We start from the raw sequence: 20,312 nt of genomic DNA on the forward strand, positions 1-20,312 counted from the left end.
CAAATCAGCACTCAGATGAGGATTTAAAGTGCCTAACTTAAACATCTGCCTTTGGCAAGGATGCTTAGTATTTTAAGACCACTGCACCAAACCATCAAAGACAGGCAAGAGTAGAGAAACAGTGAACCACATCCTCCACTGGTTAACCTCAGCCTGTGTGGCTGATTTCAGTGAGCCAAACTGAATTTACAGCAGCTCAGGATCTGGTCCACTGTAATTAATGAAAAATCAATTAAAAAATAAACAAAAAAACGACACCTGAATTTCAGTCTCTCCCCCACACCAAAAACTAAATAAAATGAAAAGCTTGGATTCTAAAGGGAGCTTACCTCTGCTGACAAGATTGGTCGCCTCTGTCCTATGGTGCTGATGTGTCTGTTTGGGGCTGGAAGTTAAAGGAGGTAGAGCGGGGTCCCCTGGTGAAAGAAGACACAGTGATATGGGTTGTAGGAGTGACAAACCTGCTCTTCGCATGGTGCCCCTGCCCACTAAGCTGAAGCACTTTTACAAATAGACTAAATGAACCTCAGGTAGGGAATTATTGCAGCAAATCAGGGAAAGGAGTCAGAGAGGAACAAGGGAGTTGCCCCAAGACACGAGTTAATGTAAACCCTGAAGTCCTGACTCCAGTCCTGCTTTATCACTAAGTACAACGCCCAACCAACAACTGGATTATCTTTGCCCTACAAGGTAAAACTCCCAACACTCGTCTCTCTACCAAAAATGGAAAATAGCTAGCAGCAGCTGGTACTGTCTGCTATCAAATCTTTGAAAACCGAGATGTAAACACACGGATACCTTTCTTTGCAGTGTGGGGCCATTAAAGTCATGGAAAGACCCCATTATCCTCCGGTGGGCTTTACAGACGGTGGCCCACATGAGTGTGAGAACTTGGGGAATCAGGCATGCCGGCGACCGTGTGCAGAGGTGCAGAATAGGGGCCACAGCCTCATCAGATTGGAGTCCATATTTCAGGTGCCTCACACAACCAGCAGTGTTTTCCCCACAACATGCTAAGTGTCTAGGTCATTGACTGGAGGTTTTTGCCTTCTGACATCCAGATGCTGGCCACTGCCAGAGTCAGCGAACACCATATCAGTTGGCCAGTGCTTCGATTTCCACGGCAAATCCTAACACTGCCCGCTGGATCTCTCCTTAAAAGCAGCAAGAATCCGTGTCACCTTATAGACTAACAATGTATTGAGCATAAGCTGTCTGGGGGAATGCCACTTCGTCAGTTGCATGTAGTGGAAATTTCCAGGGCAGGCATATATATGCAAGCAAGCTAAAGATAATGAGTTAGTTCAATCAGGGAGGAGAGAGGCCCTGTTGCTAGCAGTTGAGTGTGTGAAAACCAAAGGAGAAAACTGGTTCTGGTAGGCAAGCCATAATTCTCAGTCTTGTCTTTGTTTAATACCTCGACTGATGGTAGTACAAATTTGCAGAGCAACTGAACTCAGCAGTTTCTCTTTGAAGTCTGGTCCTGAAGTTTTTTTGTCTGGCAGAAATGGGGGCGGGGGGGGGGCAGCACGGGGGGGGGGGCGTGGTCCAATGGTCTGCTATCAAGTGTCCAGGGGGTTGAATGTGTTCCTAAACAGGTTTTTGTATATTGCCATTTCTAATATCTGCTGTGTGTCCGCATTTATCTTTTCCATAGAGACTGTCCGTTTGCCATGTACATAGCAGAGGGATTGCTGCATATTGATTGCGTATATTAACATTGATTAGACGTGCAGATGAAATGAACCGGTGATGGCTGTGGCTGATCTGGTTAGGTCCTGGATGGTGTCCGTGTGTAGGAATTGGGAGAGTTGGCCATGAGTTTTTGCATGGATTGGTTCCTGAGCTAGAGTCTAAGTTGAGTTCTGTGAAAACAAGGGAGGAGAAACTTGTTCTGTAGTCGGCAATGCATTCACAGTCTTTGTTTAATCCTGAGCTGATGGTGTCAATTTGCAGAACCTGAAGCTCAGCGCGTTTCTCTTTGAAGTTGTCCTGAAGTTTTTTTGCTGCAGAATGGCCACCTTAAGGTCTGCAATAGTGTACCAGAGGATTTGAAGTGTTCTCCAGGTTTTGTATATTGCCATTCCTAATATCTAATTGTGTCCATTTATCCTTTCTCATAGAGAACGCCATTGACCATTACATAACGAGGGCATTGCTGCATATATGGCGTATATTACAATTGATGGAGTGGGAACTTGAGGGGAATGAACCGGTTATTGGGCTGATCTGGTTAGTCCTGTGATGGTTGCTGGTGTAGATATGTGGGAGAGTGGCATTGAGGTTTGTTGCATGGATTGTCTAGCTAGAGTTACTATGGTGCGGTGTGCAGTTACTGTGAGAATATAGTTTCAGTTGGTAGGTTGTCTGTGGCGAGACTGGCTCACCAAGCCTGTGGAAATGGATTTCAGGATGTGGTGTAGATCCCTGATGATGCGTTGAGGGGTTTTAGCTGGGGACTGTATGTGATGGCATTGGAGTCCTGTTGTTCTTTCTTGGGTTGTCCGTAGTAGAGCGTTCTGGGTATCACTTCCGGCTCTGTTGATCTGTTTCCTTATTCCCTCGTGCAGGTATTGTAGTTTGGAGATTCTTGGTGGAATCTTGTAGTGGTTGTCTCCGTCTAAGGTTTAGAGCAGATCGCGTTGTACCTCAGTGCTTGGCTGTAGACAATGGATCGTTTGATGTGCCGGGATGGAAGCTGAGGCATGAGGATAGGCATAGTTCGGTAGGGTTTTCGAGCTGTAAGTCACCATCACTTATTTGCACTGTGGTGTCTAGCAAGTGGACCTCCCGTGTAGATTATCCAGGCTAGGTTGATGTGTGTGGAAGCTGTTGAAATCTGGTGGAATTTTTCCAGATCTCCTTCGCATGGGTCCAGATGATGAGATGTCATCAATGGTAGCGTAGGTAAGAAGGGCGTGAGTGGACGAGAATAAGGAGCGTTGTTCCAGGTCGGCCATAAAATATTTGGCATATTGTGGGGCCATGCGGTGCCCATAGGTCCACTGATCTGAGATATTTACTGTCAATCAATTTAATAGATTGTTTGTGAGGTAAAGCAGAGACTCAGCAGCCAGTGTGCTTCATTATCAGGGATACTGTCTTGACAGCTTATTCCATCGTGTGTGGGATGTTGTGTAAAGAGCCTCTACATCCTGGTGGCTAGGATGGTGTTTTGGAAGGTCACCAATGCATGTAGTTTCCTCAGGAAATCAGGTGTCACGGATAGCTGGAGTGCTGTGGCATAGGTCTGAGTAGGAAGTCCACATATCAGACAGTCCTTCAGTGAGAGTGCCATGCCCAAGATGATGGGGCGTCCGGATTTCCGATTGTGGATCATAGTAGGTAGTAATAACCCTGGTCAGGGCTCTAAGGGTATGTTATTTGTTCCGTGTTAGTTAGGATGTTCCTGAGTAGATGGTCCAGTTCTTAGTGAATTCCTCAGTGATCTGAGGGAAGCTGTAGAATTTGTATTGGAGAGTTGTCTGCGCCTCCTTTTTGGGTAGTTAGACCTATTTATGATGACAACAGCACCTCCTTATCAGCCTCTTGATGATAATGTCAGGGTGGTTTCTGCTGTGAGATGGCATTGCGTTCTGCACGACTTAGGTTATGAGGCAAGTCGTATGTTGTTTTTCCACAATTTCTGCTCGTGCACGTCAGCGGAAGCATTCAATGATAGGTCCAGACTTCATTTCGACCATCAGGAGGTCCATGTGGAGTTTTGTGCTGTTCTTCATGCCTCTCACTATCCATCCCGGCACATCACACGATCCATTTCTACAGCAACAACTGAGGTACACACGCATCTGCTAACCCTTCAGACAGAGACCAACACCTACAAAATCTCCACCAAGCATCCTCAAAACTACAATACGCACGAGAGGAAATAAGGAAACAGATTAGCGAGGCCAGACGTGGTTACCCAAAGCCTCCTACTACAAGACACACCAAGAAAAACCAACAGGACTCCACTCGCCAACATACAGCCCACAGTAAACCCTCCAACGCATCATCAGGGGATCTACACATCCGGACAATGATCCCACACTTCACAGCCTTGTGCAAGCCAGTCCTCGCCCAAGACAACCTACCACTTGAAACAATATTCTCACCACTAAGCACATGCACCATAGCTAATCTAGCTCAGGAACCAATCCATGCAAAAACCTCATTGCCAACTCTCCCACAATTCTACACCCGACCACCTCCCAGGACCTAACCAGATCAGCCCACATCACGGTTCATTCATCTGCACGTCTATCATGTAATATACGCCATCATATGCCAGCAATGCCTCTGCTATGTAATTGGCCAAACTACATTCTCATGAAAAAGGAAATGGACACAAAATCAGATATTGGCAATATACAAAACACCTTGGAGAACACTTCAACCTCCCTGCCACACTTAAGCAGACCTTAAGGTGAGCCATTCTGCAGCAAAAAAACTTCAGGACCAGACTTCAAGAAATGCTGAGCTTCAGTTCATCTGCAAAATTTACACCTAGCTCGAGGTGTAAACAAAGACTAGAGAAATGGCTTGCCACACATAAACCAGTTCTCCTCCTTGGTTTTCACACATCAACTGCTAGCACAGGGCCTCATCCTCCCTGATTGAACTAAACCTCATTGATCTCAGCTCTCTAGCTTGCTTGCATATATATGCCTGCCCCTGGAAATTTCCACTACATGCATCTGACGAAGTGGGCATTCACCCACGAAAGCTTATGCTCCAATACATCTGTTAGTCTATAAGGTGCCACAGGATTCTTTGCTGCTTTTAAGGAGAGATCCAGCGCAGGTTTAGGATTTGCCGTGGAAATCGAAGCACTGGCCAATCTGATATGGTGTCCTGACTCTGGCAGTGGCCAGCATCTGGATGTCAGAAAGGCAAAAAAACCCTCCAGTAATGCACCTAGACACTTACGCCATGTTGTGGGGAAACCACTGCTGGTTTGTGAGGCACCTGAAAAATTGGACTCCATCTGAGAGGCTGTGGCCTCCCTATTCTGCACCTCTGCACACGGTCGCCGCATGCCTGATTCCCCCAAGTTCCTCAACACTCATGTGGGGCCCCGTCTAAAGCCCACCGGAGATAATTGGGGTCTTTCCATTGACTTAATGGAGCCCCACACTGCAAAGAAAGGTATCCGTGTGTTACATGCGGTTCTCAAGATTGAATGGCAGAACAGTACCAGCTGCCTGCTAGCTATCTTCCATTTTTGGTAGAGAGACGAGGTTGAGGAGTTCTACCTTGCTAGGGCAAAGATAATTCCAGTTGTTGTGTTGGAGCGTTGTGATCTAGTGAATAAAGCAGGGACTGGAGTCAGGACTTCAGGGTTCTACATTAACCGTCGTCTTGGGCAATTCCCTTGCTTCCTCTCTGACTCACTTTCCCTGATTGCTGCTAATAATTCCCTACCTGAGGTTCATTTAGTCTATTTGTAAAAGTGCTTTCAGCTTAGTGGGCAAGGGGCACCATGGAAGAGCAAGGTATTGTCACTCCTTACAACCATATCACTGTGTCTTCTTTCACCAGGGGACCCCGCTCTACCTCCTTTAACTTCCAGCCCCAAACAGACCACATCAGCACCTAGGACAGAGGCGACCAATCTTGTCAGCAGAGGTAAGCTCCCTTTACTAAAGAGAATCCAAGCTTTTATTTTAGTTTAGTTTTTGGGTGGTGGGGGGAGAGACTGAAATTCAGGTGTTGATTTTTCAATTAGATACAGTGGACCAGATCCTGAGCTGCTGTAAATCAGTTTGGCTCCACTGAAATCAGCCACACCAGGCTGATTTACACCAGTGGAGGATCTGGTTCACTGTTCCTCCTCCTTGCCTGTCTTTGATGGTTGTGGCTGCAGTGGTACTTAAACATACCTAAGCCATCATTGCCAAAGGCAGATGTTTAAAGTTAGGCACTTAAATCCTTCATCTGAGTGGCCTGATTTGCCAAGGTCTTGAGTAACCTCATCTCCCATGGGCAGAATCGAAAACCAGACCATTTTTCACAGTGCCTCAGTTTGGTTTTCAGCGGCTAATTCAAGCACCTGCGTTTGAAAAATCTGGCCACAGGGCCTGATTCTGATCTCTATTATCTCATCCTCCTCCGCCCTTCTCTGTTGTTTACCACACTCCTTTGTAGTGCCTCATTTTAAGTCAGATTGTCAGCTTTCAGGGTAGGGACGGTCTCACACGATGCATTTATACCACACCTAGCACCAGGGGGCTTGACCCTGACTGGGAGCTCCACTACTAGTATCTAGTACAACAACAATATAAAATAATCTATTAAAAAGTTAAATATATAGTTGACTATATTATAAAATAATTTGTTTTTGTCATTACACCTCTTCACCTTGTAACCCAGAGACGAGAGTGCTCAAATGAGATATCCACCCAGGGAAGAATTAATCTGGGTAAGAGACATTTACGTGTTTAGTTTTTAAAGTCTCAGTTCAGGACAGTCCTTAAGCACATGCTTCACTTTAAGCATGTGAGCAATCCCATTGATTTCAAAGTTAGGCAGCTGCTTATACACCTGCTTGAATCGGGACGTAAATAACTAAAATAAAAACAACAGTTCATTTGTCTTTCAAATGTGCCTAAGAATGTATTTAACCACTTGCCAGAATCAAAGACTTTTACACCATCTAAACCACCAGTAACCAGAGTAACTGCAGAGGTTACCACAGTCCCAGTCATGGCCTCCACACCATCCTATGAAAGGGAGACCACCTCACCACTAGCAGGCTCCGTCTCACAGCTCAGGACTGACAAGCCTTCACGGGAAACACTTGCAACAGCAACAACTGAGATCAGGTCATCGAAAGCGCCTGGTTGCGTGACCATGGAAGACATAACACAATGGCACACTACAGCCACCCAGGACACACACACGTCCCAGCTCTGGACGGATAAGCCATTGCTGAAAACAGTTACAACAGAAGGAGATTGGTCAACAGCAGGACCAGCCAGTGTGACCACAGGAGACTCAACACAGCTTCTCACAGCAGTCATCCATAACACTAAAGGTTTGTCACCAACCAATCCCTAGTATTCTAACTGCATGGACAAAACTAGCCTGCTAACGACGCTACCTGCTGGGCACCCTGCTTAATCACTTCAGTATCACCTAGTACATTAGAATATTCACAGGGACTACATGCACCTGCTGCCTTGTCCACACACACACATATGGCGCCAGTTTAACTTGGGTTTTGTCTACACACAGAAGTTGCGCTGGTTTAACTTAAATTGGTTTAAAAATACAATTGAGTTAAACTGATACAAACCCCAGTGTGGACACACTAATCTCAGTTTAAATCTTATTTATATCAGCATAGCCAGCACCTGTAATTAAAATGTAAATAAAAGCATCTTATTCCAATAAATTAAATTCAGTAAAAATACCAACTTACGTTACACAGAAATCTTATACTCTTCATTTGAAATAAGTGTCCACACACAGATCTGCACTGAAATAACTAAAGCTGTGCATTAAAACCAGTTTAGTTATTTTGGTTGCAGTTTGCATATAAACAAACCCTTACAGGTGCAGTCTAAACCAAATTAAGCCCATTTTAAAATCAGTGTAAATGTCCACACACAAAGTTGTACCAGTTTAACTAAATTGGTTGAAAAGCCCTACCTGTCATGCTGACCAGTATTGTCTCATTGTTCCCTCTTGCCCTTGTCTTATACTTAAATTTTAAACTTGCTGGATAGGGAACCGTGTTTTGGGTCAGTGTTTTTATAGCACAATGAGGTCTGTTAGTGAGCTACAACTGGTGTCCCTTGGCTCTGCCACAATAGAAATAATAATGCTCAAACCAATGCACGTTTACGTCATTCTTATTTTGGTTTAAAGATGTCTTATTTCAGTTCGTTTAATCGGTTAAAAAGACAATTGGATTACACTCAAATGAAATAAGCCACTCAGTCCACAGTAAGAATATCATCACTGGGTTTTGCACCAGGTTAACTAAACTGATGCAACTTCTGTATGCAGACAGCTCTGTTCCAGCCACTTCTTCCTTGTTGAGATTGATACAGCCACTAAAGAAAAGCATGAGTGCTCCATTATATTGGGGATATAATTGTGCTTCCGCTAACCAGGCAAAGGAGGAAACCAAGCCCAGCTCACTTCCTTTCTTACTGTTGCTTCTGTAATACCAATACAAAACTAAATGCAAAGCACTCATGCAAACGTTCACATGAAACCTGGGTACATGGCAGCTGCATTTCAAACTTGGGTGCATATGTGAAGCCTCGTTTCAGAGTGGCTGGACCTCTTGTAGGTTCCATTTGTTTTTATGGGAACATCTCTGACAATCAGGCCATTAATTTAAGTACCTGAATATGGATCTAGATCAGGGATGGGCGTACTTTTCGGCCTGAGGGCCAGATCTGGGTGGGGAAATTGTATACAGGGCCTTGAATGTAGGGCTGGGACTAGGGGGTGCGGTGTGCAGGAGGGGGCTCAGGGCAGGGGGTGCGGAGTGCAGGAGGGGTGTGGCAGGGGGTTGGGGGCTCAGGGAAGGGGTTGGAGTGCAGGAGGTGGTGCTCAGGGCAGGGGGTTGAGGTGCGGGGTGCAAGAGGGGTTTGGTGTGCGGGCTCCAACCTGGCGCCACTTACCTGGAGCGGCTCTGGAATGGCAGCGCCACGCAGCGGGGCTAAGGCAGGCTGCCTGCCTGTCCTGGCCCTGTGCCACTCCCTGAAGTGGCCAGCATGTCCAGCAGTGGCTCCTAGGGGTGGGGTGGGGCAAACTGCTCCACTGCGCGCTGCCCTTGCCTGTGGGTACCACCCCCAAAGCTACCATTGGCCTTAGTTCCCTGTTCCTGCCTGCCTTAGCCCCACTGCACCATGGGACTAGCAATCCTGTGGGCCGGATCCAAAGCCCTGACGGGCTGGATCTGACCCGCGGGCCGTAGTTTGCCCACCCCCGATCTAGACCCCTACCTGGAGGCACCTATGTGTGAACAGTTTGGCCTAATTGCAGTGACCAGAAGGGGTAGATTTAATGGAAAAAACCCCAGCAGGTAAAGAATGGGGAGAGTCCAATGATTTGGCCCAGTCTAGGCCTTGGAGAATGGGAGAAAAGAACAGTTAATCTGTCCTTAAATGTGTGCACCATTTCTTGCTGCTTCATTCTTCCCTCCCTTCTTGTCTCCTTTTCCAGCCTTTTAATATTTTCTTTTCTTCTTTTTCTCTCCTTTTTATTGTTTTCCCCCATCCTCTCATTTTCCCCCTCTTCTCTTTCCAAGGTGCTACATGTCCGGCTTGACTTTCTTATCTCCCCACTCACCCATCCGCCCACAGACGCGCCTACTGGGTCTCCCCAGCTCCTCCCTCATGGTCTTTCACCACCACCCCCCACTCTCTGGGTCCCAGCCCCCGCATACCTTGTGGGTCTTGAAGCCTTTTCAGCACCACTGGGTTGCTTAGACCCTTCGTTCTTTCACCCTCCTCCAGCTCTCTCAATTCACACTGTATCTCTGGGCCTCCTTACTGTCTCTCCCAATCCACCGTTCGGATGGAGACAACAGCATCTCTATACCTTCTGCACTGGCCTCAGGGGTGGGGAGTTGTGAGGCAGGCCTGGAAAGGAGGAGGAAGAGGGAGAAGAGGAGCTGCCCTTCCCTAGTCATGGCTGTGGTACTCCTCCAGCCCTGTGTTCACATCACTGGGCAAGGGGCCTAGGCAGCGCACACTGACCCAGCCGCCTCGGCTGAGTAGGAGTGAGGCACACTAAATCTTACCTCACAAAGCCTGCGGAGATACCTCAGCCCCAACCCAGCGCATTAATAAACTCGCCTGTTTGCCTTCATATCTGTTTGCTAATCTGCAGTGCTCCCTATTGTTCTCATCCTGCTCCCTCACGTCCCCAACTCTGCCAGTTCACCTCAGTCACAACCCCCAGTTCCCCTGCTATTCCACAGCACTCTCCCAGTTCATCTCAGCCCTCCTGACTTGCAACATTTGCAGCCATTCCAGCCCCGGCCCTCTCAAGCCTGCCAGACTCTGAGGTGGTCTATAAACAGACCCCGGGGACTAGGATGAAACATCAAAACAACTCCTGTCCATCTGTTACTTTGGATGAGATTTAAACTCAAGTCCAGCAGCTATGATCTAAAGATACCTGTCCATAGTGCTGACCCACTGCACAGTGGGCCTCCTCATTGCTACACTGGCTTGTTTTTTAAAGTATGTCTCTAGGTAGAGCCAGCAGGAAAAATGGGCTAAGTCCTTCTGAATCATAAGTCTCAGAAACAGCACGTCTCCTTGATAAGTGTCTGAGTACTATCAGTTTTCCTAGCTTATAAGGGACGAATAACAGGCAGAGAATATGGCTCTGCAAGGGGAGCCTGGATCTAGTTTTTATTCTGAAACAAAATTGAGACATAGGAGATCCAGATACAGATCCCCTCACCACAGTATCTGAGCACGACTGAAACCAGATCTCCCGAGGCTCAGTCCAGTAGCTTCATCACAAGACTTCCCTTCTTCTCTTTCAATCATAATAATCCATTCACGCTAGGAATGAATTGTGTTGTGCACAGACATATGGTGTGACTGGGATCAGGCTTTAGAATCAGTATGATGATGCAGAACTATTTGGCTGACTCACCCTGACAACCCATCCATCTGGTCTCATTAGCTCCACTCAGGAATGTAAGGGATTCAGCATCTTCCCTGGTGCAAAAGAGAACTAGAGGGAAGAGAGGGAGATTCTGCAGGGAAAACCCTGAATTACCCTGTTACATGAAACACTGTAGACAGCTGCAATCCACAGGGCCCGGGCTGGAACCCGAGTAGAGGTCCGGCTCCGGTTCCCCCCAATCCTCCCAACTCCCTATTTGATACAAGAGGAATTGACCTGGACTGTGGTCCCACCAGAGGGGAAGGTCCCTGGCCTGTCTCCCGACCCACTAGGTGCATCAGCAGAGACAGAGGGATTGTTCTCCTCCCTTTCCCCATGGTGGCCAGTGATGAGGTTAGCTGAGTAAACGGCAGGTTTGAGCCACTAACAAAAGTGGCCAAACTGAGGGCCGCGGTGAATCTCTGAGGTGAGCAAATCCACCGATAAGTGCAGAACCCACCAAGGTAGAGGAGGAACTTTGTCACAACTGGTGTCAGCGGTGGGATTTGGTGTGCTCAGCACTGCAGAAGAAGGAGAGTGTTATTAAAAAAAGGAAGAGGGTTTTTGTTTGTTTGTTTGTTTTCCCTCACCACAATGGATAACACTGATACGAGCCACGGCTGCCCAGCAGGAGGCTACCCGTGTTCAGGCAGCCGCCCAACAGGAGGCAGGGCGGCTGCAGCAGGAGACCAAGCGCCTGTTGATGGACCAAGCCGTTCAAGACAGTGCTGTGTTGCAGGAACTGGTAAACCAGGTGAAGGCCCTGACAGAGCTGAACCACAGCAATGATGAGATTCGGATCATACAGGCCAGCAATTGCCAGCAGAAAACGACGCGGGAGTGTGATGTAGAGGCATACCTCCTGGCCTTTGAGAGGACAGCCCTACAGGAGGCTTGGCCTCGACATCAGTGCTCTGGCATCCTTGCCTCATTCCTGTGTGGGGAGGCCCAGAAGGCCTACCATGATCTGCCTGAAGAGGCTGCAGCTGACTACCCCCAGCTGAAAGTAAAGATCCTGGCCAGATCTGGAGTAACGACTGCAGTGCGGGCCCAGTGGTATCACGAGTGGAGGTACCAAGAAGACAAAATCCCATGCTCTCAATTATATGACCTCATCCATCTTGCACAAAAGTGGATACGAACTGAGTCCCGGAGTCCAGAAGAGATACTAGAGGTTCTGGTCATCGACCGATACATGAGGGGACTACCGCCAGACCTTCGCGCCTGGGTAAGCCAGAACAAACCCTCCACCTATGACAAGGGTGTTGCACTGGTAGAGAGGTGAAGGATGGCGAGGGAGCTGCACCAGTACAGGGCCAGAAGGCACAGCAGCTTCTAGTACCTCAAAAACACCAGAAGTCTGTATTCAGCCTTGCCCATAGTCATCTTTGGGGAGGGGATTTGGGGGTAGGAAAGACCCTGGCACAGATCCTACAACAGTTCTTCTGGCCCGGAGTACATGAAGAAGTGCGGAGGTACTGTGCCTCCTGCCCAGAGTGTCAGCTGCTCAGTCCCCGTCCCCACCTGAGGGCACCGTTAGTTTCCCTTCCCATCATAGAGGTCCCCTTCGAGTGAATAACCATGGACCTAGTGGGACCCCTGGAGAAGACGGCCTGGGGCCACCAATATATACTTGTTGTTCTGGACTAAGCTACTTGCTACCTCGAAGCTGTCCCCCTGCAGAACACGGCCTCTAAAATGATAGCCAAATAGCTGGTGGGGATCTTTGCCTGAGTGGGGCTACCAAAAGAGATATTAACAGACCAAGGAACCCCATTTATGTCGAAGCTAATGAAGGACCTCTGTACTCTGCTCCGTATACATACCCTGAGAAGGTCAGTCTATCATCTGCAGACCAATAGGCTGGTAGAAAGGTTTCAAGGCAATGATAAGGAAGGTGGTAAGTCAGGATGGGAAGGATTGAGACACCCTACTGCCTTACCTTATGTTTGCCATCCGGGAGGTACCTCAGGCCTCAACTGGCTTTTCCCCCTTTGAGTTATTATACGGGCGCCAGCCCTGTGGCATACTAGATATCGCCAAAGCGATCTGGGAAGAGGAACCCAATGAGGGGAGAAATATAATTGAACATGTATTGCAGATGTGAGACCAGATTGCCCGGATCACCCCTATTGTACTGGAACATTTGGAAAAGCCACAGGAGGCCCAGTGAACCCATTACAATCGCCAGGCAAAAATCCAACAGTTCCAAGCAGGGGATTGGGTGATGGTGCTGGTACCCAGGGCAGCAAGCAAGCTTCTGGCCCAATGGCAGGGGCCCTGTGAGGTGGTTGAACCCATGGGGGAAGTAACCTACAAGGTGTGGCAGCCAGGATGCCAGAAACAAGAACAGATTTATCACATTAACCTCTTAAAGCCTTGGGACCAGCGAGAGGCCCAAGAGACCCTGATCCAGGGAAATAACGTGACTGAGAAGATCAGGATATTCACTGATCTGGCACTGAACCAGAAGAAGGAGGTAACTGAGATGATCAACCGGTACCAGGACGTGTTTTCAGCCAAACCAGGCCAGACCACTGAAGCGCGTATCACCACATTATCACAGCCCCGGGGGCAAAGGTAACTTTAAGGCCCTACTAGCTCCCAGCAGCAAAAAGAAGAGGAGATCAAAGCAGAGGTAAAAAGGATATTGGAGCTGGGAGTCATCGAAGAGTCCCACAGTCAATGGTCAAGCCTGCTTGTGTTGGTGCCCAAACCCGATGGCACCACTATGTTTTGTAATGACTTTCGCCGGCTGATCAAGATATCCAACTTCAGTGCATACCCCATATCAGTGAGTTAGTTGACTGCCCGGGCAATGCCCGATTTTTGACTACCCTTGATTTAACAAAGGGATACTGACAGATTCCCCTTGACAAAGATGCGAAAGAAAAGATGGCATTCTCTACACCAGAGGTTCTGTTTCAATATATTGTTCTTCCTTTTGGACTGCATGGGGCCGCCTTCCAGCATCTTATGGACAAACGCTTGAGGCCTCATACCAGTTATGCAGCTGCGTACCTGGACGATGTTATTATTCACACCCCTGACTGGGAGACCTACTTGGAAAAGGTGGAAGCAGTTCCGGACATGCTAAGATGGGCTGGCCTCACAGCCAACCCAACCGAGTGTGCTATAGGGCTAGCTGAGGCTAAATACCTTGGCTACATTGTAGGAAGAGGCATAGTCAAGCCCCAGCTGAAAAAACTGGAGGCTATCCAAAATTGGCCCCAGCCAAATCGGTAAAAGCAAGTCTGGGCATTCCTGGGTGTGGTGGGATACTACCGGCGATTTATTCCCCATTTTGCCACCAGAACAAATCCCCTGATGGACCTGATAAAAGCCTCGGGTCCAGATATGGTGAAGTGGACAGACGTTGCAGAGGAAGCATTCATGGATCTACAGACAGCCCTCTGCAATAACCCTGTGCTTATAGCCCTGGACTTCAACAAAGAGTTCATTTTACAAACAGATGCACCTGAAGTAGGATTGGGAGCTGTCCTATCACAGATGGTCAGAGACAAAGAACACCCGATCCTCTACCTCAGCAGAAAACTCCTCCCGAGAGAGCAGAAGTATGCCGTGATTGAGAGAGAGTGCCTTGCTGTGAAATGGGCCCTGGAAACACTACGTTATTACCTACTGGGAGGACAGTTTACCCTTGTGGCAGATCATGCACCCCTCCAGTGGATGCAGCAAAGTAAAGAGGAGAACGCAAGGGTGACCAGATAGTTCCTATTCCTGCAACCTTTCCAGTTCATCATACAACAGCAGGCTGGAAGCCACCATGGCAACGCAGAGGGCTTGTTGCCGGTACACTGCCTGATGTCCCAAGCTGCCTAACCCGTGGGATTGAGCACGGGGATGGAGGGGTGGAATATGTGACAGGGGCAGGCCACATGGCTACAGGAGAGTGATAGAAGATAGATATGTTAGCCGCAAATTAAGCAGGTCCCTTTCCCCTGAGTAAGATAATGGGCTGTTCCAGAACAATCAGAAAGTTGCTGGAACCAATTATGGCAGGCAGACCAATCAGGGCACCTGGTTTTAAAAGGATGTCACTTCAGTTAGCGAGGTGCATGCGAGGAGCTGGGAGCAAGAGGGCGCAAGGAGCTGAGAGTGAGTAGGCATATTGCTGGAGGACTGAGGAGTAGAAGCATCATCAGACATCAGGAGGAAGGTCCTGGGGTGAGGATATGGAAGGTGTTGGGAGGAGGCCATGGGGAAGTAGCCCAGTGAGTTGCAGCTGTCACACAGCTGTTATAGAAAACACTATAGACAGCTGCAATCCACAGGGCCCGGGCTGGAACCCGGAGTAGATGGCGGGCCCGGGTTCCTCCCATCCCGCCAACTCCCTATTGGATACAAGAGGAATTGACCTGGACTGTGGGTTCCACCGGAGGGGCAGGTCCCTGCCCTGTCCCCGGACCCACTAGGTGGGTCAGCAGAGACTGCAGGGATTGTTCTCCTCTCTTTCCCCATGGCAGCCAGGGATGAGGTTAGCTGAGTGAATGGCAGATTTGGGGCCCTAGCAAAAGTGGCCAAACTGAGGGCTGCTGTGAATCTCTGAGGTGAGCAAATCCACCAATAAGTGCAGAACCCACCAACGCAGAGGAGGAACTTTGACACAGTACGTATGTTCCAGGCTAATCTTTAGGTTCCCCCATGTTTGAGTTTAATGCTGAAGAAATTAGAAATATAAATGATATTAAAATAAATGGAATGTGACGTAAAACAAATAGGCAGCACTGGGGCATGGTTTTAAATAGGACATTACTAAATTTTTATTTAAGTATTCACTCAACCTCAGTCTGGTAGAGGAAGAAAGGGAAACATTTTTGTCATTGAAAAAATAGGCATCTTTCCCCTTTTTTAAATAAAAGGTCAAAAAGATTCAAAATTTCTCAAAGTTTTAAAAAATTTCATCTCACTGTACAAAACTGATCAGAAAACATCAGGGAGGAACATCACAAAAATCATTGACATTTTTCCCAATTTGAAATTCACAGATTTTTTTGAACAGCTGTAATACTCACGGAGAAATTCTTAAAAGGGGTGCGGGGGGAAGGGAAATCTCTAATGTTCTGGGGAGATCTACGTACATAGCCTTACCAGGACTTTAAAACCACCAAAATAGAAATAGCCCCTGAAGAATTCATCTCAGGTTTTGCATGAGCCCCACTACATGCTGGGCAAGGAGGTGAAGTGCTGTGCCCAGCAATCTGCAGTTTGGATGCATTCACAGAGGTGTGGATTGTGCCTGGTAAGCTCTGCAGTGGGGCCAGCGAGGAGCTGCATGGCTTCTGGGGCAAGTGCATTCTCTGTTGCCCACCTCCAGAGGTGCAGCATGCTTCTCCCTCTCTGTCCAGCTAGCTCTACTATGAATAGGATTATATGATGGATTTGATGATCCAGGAAGTTCTGTATCCTACTGGTGCAGTGGGGGAGCCAGGGCCTGTCACCTCTCTGCCCCCTTCCCAACCTCCTTTGGGGTGCTAGCAGCCCAAGGCCACAAGGAGGAAGTGACTCCTGTGCTTAGGGGAGGGGAGCTGCAGGAGAATGGGGTGGAAATGTTCTTGCCAGCATCTCTGTCTTCTGAGTACCTCTGGAGGGGCCAGGCACAATTGGCCTTAATTTGTTCCTTGATGCAGAATCAGAAGGTGAAATCCAGCCTTCGTGTCAGGCTCAGAACTTTGTTGGAGTCACTGGAGTTGCAGCCACGTACACCGAGGCCTAATTTGGCCCTTAGCCCATTAATTCAAGGCTCTCAGAAATTACACACTAATGTAAGGCCGCCCCCCTTCTTTCTCTTCTCACCCCCCTGCCATGAGTCACACGCAGGCAGTCACTGTAGCGCTGCATTTGGGTTTGCTTTTCTTACAATGTTGATCTGCAGCTTTTGGAGGGGCTGGCGATGTGGGCAGGAGGACAGTGTTGCTTACTGCTTGTGAGGAGTGGTAATCCAGCTGTAAACATACATTCTTCCATATTCTTTTGCAGTTTCCACCCAAGTTATGCTCTCTTCTGTGGGTAAGAACTATTCTGCTACATTAAGGTTTACAGTCTATAAATCTCAGAGCGTGTGGTTTGTGGTTTGTCTTGTTTCTTACCTGTCAGCAGCCAAATCCAGCTCAGGTTGAGATTCCATCTAATCCCTCAAGTTAGGCAGCATGAAATCTGCATGGTAACTGGATGGGAGACCCCCTAGGACAGGGGTAGCCAACCTGAGCCTGAGAAAGAGCCAGAATTTACCAATGTATATTTCCAAAGAGCCACAGTAATATGTCAACAGCCCCACCATAAGCTCCCCCCAGCCCCACTCCCAGCACCTCCCCCTCCCTCCCTGCACTTCCCAATCAGCTGTTTTCTGGCATGCAGGAGGCTCGGGGGAGGGGGCAGAGCCAGGGGTTGAGCAGTGAGCATCCCCTGGCACATTGGAAAGTTGACATGTGTAGCTCCAGCCCCGGAGTTGGTGCCTATACAATGAGCCTCATATTAACTTCTGAAGAGCCGCAGGTGGCTCTGGAGCCACAGGTTGGCCACCTCTGATCTAGGAAGAAAATCCAGGGTGCTGCAGAAAGCAGTGCTGTCAGGGTAACAGGTGGTCATCATAGCGCCATATCATAGCTGAGCCAAGGTCCAACCAGGGTGGGAGGGGCCCTATCTACTGGAAGAGTCATCTTGCAAATGAGATATAAATTGAGGTACCAGCTCACTGGTTAATGAAATAAAGATCCTTTTGGCACTTTTCCCCCAAGACCAGAGGCATTTACTAGAACTCAAATTTGGCCAGGACACCAGGGTTCTGAGATGTAGATGTCACATCATTAGTCTTTATTTTAAATGCAAAAGAATTTAGTTTTTGTTTTCTTCTCTGGCAGGGTTTCCCATGTTGCTGACCTTTGTAGCTGTTGCATTATGTTGTGTCTGGAGACAGCGAGTGTAAGTATTCTAATCATGTAACTACATCATGATGCAGTATTGCTAAGTTGCAGAAAAGCAGCAACCTGAGATTTTTCAAAACCATGCAGGGAAGTTAGATGCACAACTCCCATTAACTCGCACAAGAATTGTGGAACTGTGCATCTAAATCCCCTAGGCAGCTTAGACAGTCTCAATCATCATCTGTTTCCCCAACTAACTGAAACTGTAATTAAATTTTCACTGGGGACACATCAGTTAAGCTGCCAATAAGCACTGATGAGTGAAATTCCCCTCGGTGCTGAGGGTTATCCTAAGTCCTATGCAGCTCTTAAATTCTGCTTACATCCTCAAAATAGGGTTTAACTGGAATTTAACCAGGGAACAGGCTCTGTGCTAGCCCTCTACACATGCGTGAAATTCACCTTGATGCTATGAAGACAGTTTCCAAATTGCAGGATACCTGGAACATTGGGGCCATCTCTTGTATTTTTAAATATTCTCCTATTTTATCATCAGTCTTTTATGTTTTATTATTTAAATTTTTAAAACAAAATTTACTTACAAGGAGTCCTACCACAGCATTGGCATGGTTTTTAGTAGAACACTTGGAAAGAGTCCAGAAGAGCAATAAAGAGCAATAATTATTTAAGGGGCAGTCAGTATTCATTAGTAATGAAAGGCCAAAGAGCCCATTTTTAAAGAGGACTTTAGCCTGCCTCCATTTTTAAAGAGGACTTTAACCTGCCTCCATAAATAGCTGCGTCCATACTTAACTGCGGGTAAACACTGTCACTGAGACAGCTAAGTGTCCAATTTGTGAACCCAGTCACACATGTAGGCAAGTCAACACAGGTGTAAGTGAAATGTGCCCTCAAAATTGGAGGTCACTTTTCAAAATTGAGTCCTACATCTACTAGAGTGACAGAAACCTGGAGCAGAGTTCTGTAATGCAAACATTAAAAGATAATTCTTGCCAACATTGGCTTAGCTGTGGTCATGGTAACCATCACGTATTTGTAGTGTGTAAACATGACAGAGGGAAGAGAATTATTTAGGGTCCTACAAGAGGTGAAACTAGATGATATCTAGAAGGGACGATTAAGCCAAAAGAGCATCAGGAAGCTCACAGTACTGTTACTGAACTACTGAGGTTGTGAAATAGCCTCCAAAGGAATGTGGTAGGAGGCCTGTGGCATGAATCATTTAAAGTTAGATAAGGTGGAGCACTCACAAATACAGTACACTGAGATCTGTGCTGTCTTGAAGGGATTGTAGGTGGCCTGAATAAGCTGTTCAGCTAGGTTTTTTCCACCTCTAATGTCTGTGGGCTTCATTCTCATTTAGAATCATAGAATGTCAGAGTTGGAAGGGACCTCAGGAAGTCATCTAGTCCAACTCCCTGCTCAAAGGGGAACCAGTCCCCAACTAAATCCCCAAATGGCTCCCTCAAGGATTGAGCTCACAACCCTGGGTGCAGCAGATCAATGCTCAAACCACTGAGCTATCCCTCCCCACTGCCTTTACACTCAGGGTCCTTTACAATACACAAATGTCATAACTTACATCCACTTCAAGACACCGTTATGCTGCTGGAGCTGTGACAAAGCCCTAGTGTAACAAAGAAGCCCAGAAGCACGTCCTGGTATCTAATTAGTCAATAATCAAAGACTGAGACCGTCTGTGATTGATGTGTTTCCCTACTGACATTTCACATTCCTGCTCAGCATTTTAGCCCACAGACTGCATAGCAGATGCCTTTAGCGTGCAGTCTCCAACATTTGCTGATCCTGTGAATTTTTCCTTTTGCAGCCACATGAGGCGACAATACACAATACCTGTGATAGCCATTCCCATGACTGCAGAGGAGTCAGAACAAAGGGATGGAACACCACCAGAAGACAGTGGCTCAAATGGTCCAGAACAACCAAGTGAAGGGACAGAGATGATGTCATCATCTTGTGTGACATCGACTGGTTGAACAATAACACTTAGTGAAATCAGTGTATCCGTTAAACTTGAAAGGGGAAGGGATCCTTGCTGCTCGCAAAGACCAACAGGCCAGTTGGATTAGGTGCTGACTTGTCAGTTACCACATGTCAGCTACTCAATTTGAGATTGGAAATACAGCCTCATTTCTAAGCTGTGGCAAGTGTGCAGCAGATCTGATTTCCTGGCCCACCATCGTTTCAAAGAGAGGATAGGAATGGTCTCATAAACCTTACTGCATCCTTCCTCTGTTCTTTGAGCTGAACATCCTGTACTCATAAGAGAGTGTCTAGATAACTTGGACATATCTTTTAATTCTTATTTTAATGAATGGTTGCTTTCAAAAGAGAAATCACACAGGCATTTAAATGCCCAAGGAGAACTGTCCATGTGGAAAGTTCTGAAAAAACTTCAGGTGGCCTCTTATATGCAGTGTAAAGACGACGCCAGAGAAGAAGTGGTTGGTGATCTGATAGTGAAGAACACAGCTTAGGACCACCTAGGACCCAGACAGAGAGAACAGAAAGGTGAGCTGCAAGACATCTTTTGGATATACTTAATTCATAAAGAAACAAACATTGGGCCTCATTTTCAGATGCCCAGAAACCCTGCAACTTCCATTGATGTCATTTGAAGTTGGGGGAGGTCAAAACTTCTGAAAATCAGACCTAATGGGATTTTATTTAAGTGAGTGCTGCTGCATCTACTTGGATTTTTAAGAAGTAGTTTCATTTTTACTTTTAAAATAAGGATTTTTA

General features: G+C 47.3%; 1 protein-coding gene across 4 annotated transcripts in view; it reads left to right on the top strand.

Annotated features, from left to right (window-relative positions):
* The window catches only part of IL15RA (interleukin 15 receptor subunit alpha), an 88,824-nt gene that overhangs the window by 59,514 nt on the left and 8,998 nt on the right, over positions 1-20,312 (top strand). The window contains exons 3-7 of one of the 4 annotated variants that reach the window (XR_004376109.2): positions 5,542-5,628; positions 6,668-7,036; positions 16,645-16,674; positions 17,526-17,586; positions 19,378-20,081. Coding sequence is in view for 1 of the 4 variants with exons in the window: in XM_032797504.2 (XP_032653395.1) it covers positions 5,542-5,628; positions 6,635-7,036; positions 16,645-16,674; positions 17,526-17,586 (580 nt within the window). In the remaining 3 variants the exon portion in view is untranslated. Of the gene's footprint in view, positions 1-5,541; positions 5,629-6,634; positions 7,037-16,644; positions 16,675-17,525; positions 17,587-19,377; positions 20,082-20,312 lie in introns of all 4 variants that reach the window. The other 3 variants (XR_004376108.2, XR_004376110.2, XM_032797504.2) reach the window with 3 other exon arrangements.

Source organism: Chelonoidis abingdonii, chromosome 1 (genome assembly GCF_003597395.2).
Source record: "Chelonoidis abingdonii isolate Lonesome George chromosome 1, CheloAbing_2.0, whole genome shotgun sequence".
Lineage (NCBI taxonomy): Eukaryota > Metazoa > Chordata > Testudines > Testudinidae > Chelonoidis > Chelonoidis abingdonii.